We start from the raw sequence: 10,077 nt of genomic DNA, 5'->3' as shown, positions 1-10,077 counted from the left end.
AGAAAGTCGTCCTGCTCCTGTCCGATGGCAGCTAACTGTGACACTAATACTTCCTCAGTGCTGTTACTCACGCGTAGATGAGCAGGATTATTTGCCATGTGAGCCGGCAAACTGGTAATGCAAGTAGGCACACTCTTCAGCAGCCACGCTTGACATCTCCTCAAAGAGTTCCCACCTCTTCATTTTCATTCTCCGCCAGGAGGATGTCCTTAGACTAGACACTTAAATCTGAGGCTGTCTTTCCAAGCCGCAAACCAAAAAGGAACCAACCCCCCCTCCCCCGCCGCCTTTCCTCTGTCCCTCCTTCTCGGGCCACCCAGCCCCGCCAGCCTCTGGGCGGCCGCTGGTAGAACCAACAGCAGGTGCTCCAGGTGTTGCGACGGGACCGGTGGCTCTGCCGTGCCATGAAGAAAAATGGCGTCGTCAACCCGGCTTTCGAGCCTCCCAGCCCAACGACGCACGGAGCCGAGCGGAGACCCTCGGCCGGCCCCCGAGAAGTCCCCACCTCGCCCACCTTCGACGAGAGCGAGGGGCAATGCGGGTGGGGCTGGTTCGTGCCCGCTGCCCTGCAGTGCTGCAACAGCGCCAAGGGCTTCTTGTGCTTCTACAGCCTCCTCTCCGTCTTCCAAGGTAAGGAGCCCCTGTCCGGAAGGCGGCGCTCTCCTTAAAAGGCGCCTGGTTCCTGGGCGGGGGTCGCGCGGGATGGGGAGCCACCTCAAACCAGCCCGGGGAGGCGGCGGCAGCAGCGCCAGGAGGAGCCGGAGGAGGAATGCCCCTCGGCGGCCATCCGTTCATCTCAACAAGCACAGGAGGAGGAGGACAGACAGGCTTGCATGGGGGCGCCTCCTCCCACCCCAGCCAGCCCCATCTATCCGCGGATCTCGCTAGACTCCAGAGCTGCATGGTAACCTGGTAAAAGGAGCTCGCGGGAGGCGGGGAGGGGGGCAGTCGGAGAGAAAGGCGCGCGGGGCTTGGGGGGCGGTCGGTTGTGGGTCATCATCGACTGCCCGGCGGAGGGAGGAAGCGGCTCTCGCGCCTCTTAAGGGTTTGCTGCGCCGCTGCTCCCACCTGCCTGTGCTTCAAATATAGGCGCCGTCCGTCCCGAGAGCCGGTTCTCGGCTTGCGGGGGGCGCGCAGCTTGGCGGCAGGCCCGCCCGCCTCGCTCCCCCGGCGGGGCCCAATCCTCCCTCCCTGAGGATGGATGCTTGCAAGCAAGCACTCTCCCGGCAGCCGCCTCTACCCCATGGCAACCTAGTGGGAATGGTTGCTGGAGGAGCCGTCGTTGCCTCCGCCCGCTCGCTCGCCTGCTGCGCGGCCCGTCCTCCAAACCCAGTTCCCGCGCGCCGCACCCATTGAAGAAGCAGCGCGAGCAAGTGGACGAGGCTGCAAGGAGCCTCTGCCGGCGCATCTGCTTTCTCTCGGGTGCGCCTGGGGGTCGGGATTGGCGCAGTAGGCCCAGTCCTTCCCACGGAGCTCCCCCAAGAGAGAGAGGGCACCTGACCTGAATGCGGCCAGCGCTTTCCCGCCCAAGTGAGCAGCTGTAAGGAGCCGGACCCAGGCCTCGGGCGCCGCTCGGATAAGTACGCCGGTGGAGGGGTTGTTGAGCTTTGATCCTGGAACTCATTTGCTTGATTTCTAGGGGATACAGCTGGGCCCAGTCCCCACCACCACATAGGGGGACGGCTGAGAGGAGGTGGCTGCTCCCTTAAGCTGCCATCCGCTGGTCACAGGAGCAGCACAGAGGAGACCCATCTGCCAAGAAGGCCCCCAACTCCCGGATGCTCTCCCGCTAGCAGTGATAGCTACTGCTCCTTGGTGACAGCTGGTCGAGATGGCACCAGTGGACCCTCCCAAAGCACAGTGGCCTGACAGTGCCAGCCTTTGAAGCCAGCCTTGTTTGCCATATGCTTATGCTCTTTCTTAATTAGGGTAATAACCAAGGCCAGAGATTCTGTATCTCTTTTAGTTATGTAGAAAAAAGGGAATGTTGACAAGTGCAACTTTCCCCCTGCAGCTTCTACTTCACAAGCTGCAACTGTCAAAATTCTCTCATGATGTACAGGAGCTTGTCCCTCTGTTTACATGACAGGGTTAATTGGTTCAGAGTAACAGTCTCCCCAGTCTTGTATTGATGATCACTGATTTGAATCCACACTTTATATGTAAATCTGAAAGCCAGGTCTGTCCACAATGAGTCAGAAACCATCCATGATTTGATTCTGGATGAAGGGGCAGACCTGGTATGTATTACAGAGACTTGGTTGGGGGAGGCTGGTGGCCCAGTCTGGTCCTAGCATCTCCTTCCAGGGTACTCTGTGGAGGAGCAGGTGCGGGGACCTGGGCAAGGAGGTGGAGTGTCTGTGGTCTATAAGAATAACCTCTTCCTGACCAGGATCCCTGTGGAAGTGGCTGACCATATTGAATATGTGCACCTAAGTTTGTGGACCAGGGTAGACTGGGACTTCTGTTGGTGTACTGATCACCCTGCTACCCGATGGAGTTCCTAACTGAGCTGATGGACTTGGTAGTGGAACTCGCGTTGGAGTCTCCCAGGCTTGTGGTGCTGGTGGACTTCATTGTCCACTTTGGACCAGTTTGTCTGGGGCGGCTCAGGAGTTCATAGCGGCCATGACAACTATGGGCCTATCCCAAAGGGTCTCAGGACCGATGCACATTGCAGGTCACATGCTTGATCTGCTCTTTCACTCTGATAAGGGTGGTGTTCAGTGGGTGGGGACTCCTATGATTTCCCCATTGTCATGGACAGACCACCATCTGGTTAAGGTTGGACTCACAGTCACACCTCACCTTCGCAGGGGTGAGGGGCCCATTAGAATGGTCTGCCTGAGAAGGTTATTGGATCCCATAGAGTTCCAAGAAGTCTTGGAGGGATTTAGTGTTGGCTCTGCTGGTGATCCTGTTGATGCCCTGGTGAGAACTGGAACAGCAAACTCACCAGGACGGTAGACATGATTGCACCTCTCTGACCCGCTTCAAAATCGGCCCCTTGGTATACGGAAGAACACCGGGGGCTGAAGCAGCGAGGTAGGCGACTGGAGCGCAAGTGGAGGAAGACTCAACTCGAATCTGATAGATTACAACATAGAGCACATTTGATATGCTCTGGCAATATGATGGCAAAGAAGCAATTCTTTTCAGCCTGTATTGCGCCTGCAAGTTCGCGTCCAGTGGAGTTGTTTAGGGTTGTGAGAGGGCTAGTATGTGCCCTTCCTCCCTGGAATCAGAATTTGGAACCATCTATTACCCACTGCAATGTGTTTAATGATTTTTGTGTGGATAAAATCTCTCGTGTTTGGGCCGACTTGGATTTAGACCCCACAATTATTGCAGTGTCTGAATCAGAGTACCAGTTGCAGGGGAGTAACTCTGAGTACTAGTTGCCTGTACATCAGAGTGCCTCTGAGTACCAGTTGCAGGGGAGTAACAGCAGGAGAGAGGGCATGCTAACTCCTGCTTGTAGGCTTCCAGCAGCATCTGGTGGGCCACTGTGTGAAACAGGATACTAGACTAGATGGGCCTTGGGCCTTATCCAGCTGGGCTGTTCTTATGTTCTTATGGAGGTGTCCAGCGACTCCTCTTATGTGGTTAGGCTGGATCAGTTTCAGTCTGTGACTCGTGAGGATGTGGACAAGTTGTTTGGAGTGATGCAGCCAACACCTGTTCTCTTGACCCTTGCCTGACATGGCTAATACTATCTGGCAGGGAGGTTGTTGTAGAAGGCTTAGTACAGATCATAAATGCTTCTCTGAGGGAGGGCAGGATGCCACCTTGCCTTAAGGAGGCAATTATTAGACCACTTCTGAAGAAGCCTGCCTTGGATTCTTCAGAGTTGAGCAACTATAGTCCTGTCTCCAATCTTCCGTGGTTGGGCAAGGTAATTGAGAGGGTGGTGGCCTCCCAACTCCAGGCAGTCTTGGATGAAACTGTTTATCTAGACCTGTTTCAGACTGGCTTTCGGGTGGGCTATAGGGTGGAGACTTCCTTAGTTGGCCTGATGGATGATCAACTGGGAATTGACAAAGGAAGTGTGACTGTTGGTCCTTTTGGACCTCTCAGTGACTTTTGATACTATCGACTATAGTATCCTTCTGGAGCATCTGTGGGGGTCGGTGGTGGGAGGCACTGCTTTGCAGTGGTTCCACTCTTACATCTTGGGCAGATTCCAGATGGTGTCCCTCAGAGACTGTTATTCTTCCAAAACTGAACTTCGATATGGTGTCCCTCAGGGCTCCATATTGTCTCTGATGTTGTTTAACATCTACATGTCAACATCATCAAGAGAAGGCACAACCTCCCTAAATGCTTGCCTGGAGGCAGTGATGGGTTGGATGAGAGGTAACAGGCTGAGGCTGAATCCAGATAAGACGGAGGTACTTATTGTGCAGGGTTGGAACTCGGGAGATGATTTTGATCTGCCTTTTCTTGATGGGGTCACACTTCCCCAGAAGGAACAGATATGCAGTCTGGGGGTGCTTCTGGATGCAAACCTCTCCCTGTGGTCCCAGGTTGAGGCAGTGGCCAGAGGTGCCTTTTATCAGCTTAGGCTGATACGGCAGCTGCATCTGTTTCTTGAGATAAATGGCCTTAGCGCAGTATTACATCTGCTGGTCACCTCCAGACTTGACTACTGCAATGCACTCTATGTGGGGCTGCCTTTGTATGTAGTCCGGAAACTGCAGTTAGTCCAGAATGCGGCAGCCAGGTTGGTCTCTGGGTCATCTAGGAGAGACCATATCACTCCTATCTTAAAAGATCTACACTGGCTGCTGATAAATTTCTGGACAAAGTACAAGGTTTTGGTTATAACCTATAAAGCCCTAAACAGTTTGGGCCCAGGGTATTTAAGATAACATTTTCTTCGCTATGAACCACACCGCCCATTGAAATCATCTGGAGAGGTTCATCTGCAGTTGCCACTGGATTGTCTGGTGGTTACTTGTGGACAGGCCTTCTCCGTTGCTGCCCTGAGGCTTTGGAACACACTTCCTGCTGAAATAAGAGCCTCCCCATCTCTTACAACTTTTTAAAGGGCAGTCAAGATGCATTTGTTCACCCAGGCTTTTAATTAGATATTGTTTTAATTGTGTTTTTAATAGTTGTAACGTTTTAAATTTTAATTGTTGAAATGTTTCAATCTTTTTGTGTTGGTTTTGTTGTAAACCTCCCAGAGACTTGCGTTTTTGGCAGTATACAAATGTGTTAAATAAAAAAAATTAAAAATAGGGGTTTATAGGGCAAGTTTATAGTTTACTTTGAATGTCAATGTTGTCTGTCTCCACTTCATTGGCCTGTCCTAGGTGATTTAGTGGATGGAGTGTGGGATGGAGCCATGGGAAACATCAGTCACAGCACAGATATGGAGTTGGATTCTGAGAGTGTAGCCCACTTCTCTCTCATTTTTCCAAGAGAGGAAAGAGAGCTTTGGGGACGTTTTTCTTTGGGTTAGGTGGAACTTGAGCTTTCCTTCTATCATCTCTTCTTGTTTTGAGGTGGTGGTGAGGACTGGAGCTTCCTCTTCTCTTCCATCCTTCTCTACTGCGGTGAGGGTGCTGAACTCAAATCTTGCCTCCTGTGGAATGATGTTATGTTAAAACTGATGATGTTATGTTGAAACTCATTTATTCTATCTCTTGGTGCCATGCTTCCCACTTCTGCCTTTGCCATAAAGTCAGTTAGCCGGTTGTAGTCTGGAAGATTTTAGATTCTCCACCGAGTGACCTAGTTTTGGAGGTCCCTGTGGTCAAGGACATTGTCATAGTCTAAGTTACCAACTAGTTCTTTTACTAAACTGCAGGCAACTTCTGCTTTCTCTGATTCACATATCCTGGTATTTTGTGTCAGTGCCTCGGAAGAGATGTATGCCACTTTAGGGCGAAGGAGGCAAATGTTTCTTGATGCTTGTGAGTCACTGTTCATTGCCTGAGAGTATATTATGACATCCAAGATTTGTTGGCTGCATTGTACCATGTTACTGAACATATCACTTGTATACTCAGAAATTGGTCAGGCATATTGGGAGGTGGGGCAGGGGGGGTGCTGCTTCTATTGCTAATCCCTTCAATGTGTACAAAAAGCATCTGCTCAGGTTTGTGCTGATGCATGATCACACAGACAATTGTAGGAGTAGGATGCAATACTCCAGTTCTTTCAGAAGGCTTGGGAAATGGATGTGTAGCCTAATTCTTTTCATGTTCAGAGGGGCTTACTCCCAGGTAAATGTGCATAGAGTTACAGCCCTAAATCTGAAGGCAATGGAAAAGTAAACTTCAGCAATGGACTCAGTTATACATGCAATGTGAAACCAAACTTCAGAAGCAGGATGTCCTATTATATAATTTAAATTCAGTCTTAGAAAAACCTTTGATATTCAAAGTAGTTTTGATGTCTTAGTCAAATACATATAATGATTATTTCTATAATGATTATTTAAATTTGTGGCAATTTTGCAATGTGTAATGTAAAAACCCTATATTTGTATATTACGCATGGGTTTTTTTTACAAGAACGCTGTGTTGGGGAAGTGAAAATACACAATCATTTTTTTTAATCATGTGGGAATCATGACCAATATCTTTACAGCTTGTGAGATATTAGTGGGCGGAAGGCTTGAAAAACAAGTTCTACCCATTAGGTGAAGAACTGACATTTGGCTATGCCTAACCAAATACAAGTGTAACTGATCTATATCTTTGGGAATTACCATATAGAAGTAGGCAAGTACCAAACAGATTGACAAGTTACTATTGCCAATACTTAACATTTTGCATGACATTTTGTTGGTTGCTCAAGGCTTCTTGTTGGAATGATTCTGACTTGAAAAGCAATAACACTGGTTGCTTGACTTGCATTAAAAGCTTCACTGTATAGGAGCAATTGATCCATTTTTGGTCCCTTTATGGGCAAAGTCAGACAGTTATGGATATATCAAATGAAACAGAAGCCATTTAACTGATGAATGAGTTTAGTAATTTGCAGTATTGCAAGCCCAAAAACATGGCCGGTGAGGAATTGTGTGGTGAGCTGTTGTTTGAATGTGACTGTATTACTGAACAAATATTTACTACCCTTGAGATGGTAAATACCGGTTCTTGCTACGTGAAGATGCTTTCAAACAAAATATTGAACTGAAATCAATCTGGTAATATTGCCTTATAACAAATCAAAAGGTAAGATTAAAACTAGGCCCAAGCTACAATGAAGCAGCAGCTATTCAGCTGATCAGCTTATTTTACTGACTGCTTTAACTGCAAGCTATCACACTTGCAGATTATATAGTGCAAGCATGCTAAAATAACATTTCCCAGCTCAGATTACTTCTACTTTCAGTATGTCTTTTGGCTCATGTTAATGTTTCTTTCACAATAACTGACCACCTTGAGCAATAGTATTGACATTTTGAAGGACAAAAAGTTATCTAGCAGATACAGGAATAAATTTTCGTTTATAAAAATGTAATCTGAATTTTTAATTGTTTGTCTCTTTTCTTCTAGGTATTGTGGTAAATGGATTAGTAAATGTGAGCATTTCTACAATTGAGAAGCGATATGAACTGAGAAGCACCCTCACTGGTGTAATCTCTACTGGCTATGACATCTCATTCTGTGTCTTATGCCTTTTCGTGTCTTTCTTCGGTGAAAGAGGGCACAAACCAAGATGGCTGGCTTTGGCATCTTTCCTGATAGGATTAGGATCACTTGTATTTTCTTTTCCACATTTTTTTAGTGGGAAGTATACATATGGAGAGAAATTAGATGGTAAGCTCTCTTTTTTTAAATTTGCATTTTAGGTATCTTTAAAAGTTGTTTTTAAAAGTATAGTTCCAAGATACATATGAAACACAGGAAGGATTTATATGATCTACATGTATTGATTATCTTCAAACAATATATCTTTTTTATGTTGCTTACTTGGAGGTTCCATCCCAGGGAGGATAGATGGTGATGTTTGTACATGTGGGGTGGTTTAGACAGGCGGAGACATGGATGAACTGAACCAGAGAGAAATAAGTTTGTGATATACAAGAATGAGAATGTGTTGGTGATATAGATACTTAGTTTGCTTGTTACTGTTGCATGAACACTTAAAAAAAAAGGTTTAAGGTAAAGGTCAGGGGCGGCTCATGCTCTTGTACACTAGAGGCAAAGAGAACATGCCTCTCTTCACAGGAATATAGGAAACTGCCTTATACCAAATCAGACCATTGGTCCATCTAGCTCAGTATTGTCTACACAGACTGTCAGTGTCTTCTCCAAGGTTGCAGGCAGGAGTCTCAACCCTATCTTGGAGATTCCAGGGAGGAAACTTGGAACTTACTGCATGCAGGCATGCAGATGCTCCTCCCAGAGCAGCCCCATCCCCTGAGGGGAATATCTTACAGTGTGCACACGTCTCCCATTTGAAAACAAACCAGGGGCAGACCCTGCTTAGCAAAGAGGACAATTCATGCTTGCTACCACAAGACCAGCTCTCTTCCCTCCTCTCTCCCCAGCCCTGCCTCTGTAACCAGATCCGGCAATGATATTGCCCCACCCTCTTTGCTGACCGCAACCCACATGTCAACAAGCCCAAATGCCATTCCACATACCCCTGCACTGGTCTCACCCTCAGCACACTCTGCTCTGGTCTGTTTACAGTTCAAGTTCTTTGCAGTGGTTGGCTTTGCTTCATTGTCACTGAAAAAGCGCTAAAATAATAAGGGGTAGTGTCTCAGCTTGATGAAGTATGAGATGGGTCTAGCAAGGATGGTGGGGCAATATGAGCTCCAGGCTCCAGGTGTGAGGGAAAACACATGGAGGGCAGCAAGGAGGATAGGGTGGTAATAGTGGGCAGGTGGGTGATGTCTATGGGGTGAGGCAGGGTGCTTGCACTTCCTTCCCCATGGTGCAGGTATGCCTAAGACTGCCACCTTATCGTGCCTCATGGGGGAGCCGCCCCACTAAAGGTAATCTGTATCTGATATGGATCCTTTCTCTAACCAATATTGAGGCCTGATTACTCTTACCCCTATGCTATTTACCTCAGAAAGATTCCCCCAGCCAATTCCCTGTTCTACCCTTACTCTGTCCTAATTTGACATGCAGAGTTGGGTTTGAGTCTTCCATGCAGCCTTCCTTGTCTTCCACTCTGGACATGAGTTTCCCACTCCTCACAGAATTCAGCTGAGCAGATGCTTGCCTGAGTCAGTGACACCACCTACTGGGCCTTGGGCTCTGTCAGTTCTCTTCTTCAGCTTCTTCCCCTATTGACCCCGTTCAGATATAATGCAGAACTGTGGGTCCAGTGGACCCCCCCCCCCCGCTCTCCCATCTGCTTTTGGATGCTCGGGAGTCTCTCTGCAGTCAGCGAGACTGCAGAGATACGGGGGAACTGGCCTTGCAGGCTTTCTTCTTGATAGAAGGACAGCCTACACAGCCAGTTGGGCCGGAGTGAGGGAGGAGCGTCCTCCCTCAACCCCAGTTCCATGTGTCTGAAATTGCAGTTCTGGCATTCGGATGTAACTCTGGTGCCGCAGAACCAGAGTTGGAGGAGCCCAAACTCTAATCTGAACCCACACTCCACTCTGAATCAAAAAGGGTACCTGAGGTGACCCATCTGCTGAGAAAGATTTTTGGCTAGAGGTGTTTAAAAAGGGGTTAGCTTTTGGCTAGAGAGTTTGCTGATGATTTCAGAGAAGAGTCAGCACAGAAAGCAGAAGATGGGGACAATTCAGCAGAGAAGCAGCAGTAGCAGCTAAAGGAGCTGATATTGCTTGAAAAGACAGGCACTGAATTCTGACATACGACTTGGGAAACCGGAAGTCCCTTCACCTCCGGTTTCCCAAGCTGTATATCCAAATGGATGAAACCAGTGTTGAAGGGGAGAAGGGACTAAGGATGTGCACGAACTGGTTTGGTGCTCCTTTTCTGGAGAGCTGAACCGGTTCGAAAGTCTGGCGTTTGAGCCGGTTTGGAGGCTTGGAGGCGGGGGGATCCTCTAAAGGGCAGAGAGGGTGCCCTTACGTGCCTCACCACTGTCCCTCCACTGGCGCTCTCCCCAAAAGTCTTGGTTCAGGGCTGC

General features: G+C 48.5%; 1 protein-coding gene across 1 annotated transcript in view; it reads left to right on the top strand.

Annotated features, from left to right (window-relative positions):
* Positions 1-261: 261 nt before the first annotated feature.
* LOC128348305 (solute carrier organic anion transporter family member 4C1-like) overlaps positions 262-10,077 on the top strand; it is a 56,133-nt gene continuing 46,317 nt past the window's right edge. The window contains exons 1-2 of the mRNA XM_053304154.1: positions 262-630; positions 7,512-7,775. Coding sequence (XP_053160129.1) covers positions 405-630; positions 7,512-7,775 — 490 coding nt within the window. The 5' untranslated portion in view covers positions 262-404. The remainder of the gene's footprint in view (positions 631-7,511; positions 7,776-10,077) is intronic.

Source organism: Hemicordylus capensis, chromosome 2 (assembly GCF_027244095.1).
Source record: "Hemicordylus capensis ecotype Gifberg chromosome 2, rHemCap1.1.pri, whole genome shotgun sequence".
In the NCBI taxonomy this organism is placed as follows: domain Eukaryota; kingdom Metazoa; phylum Chordata; class Lepidosauria; order Squamata; family Cordylidae; genus Hemicordylus; species Hemicordylus capensis.
The sequence above is the reverse complement of the archived record's forward strand: the minus strand, read 5'-3'. Positions and strand labels throughout refer to the sequence as shown.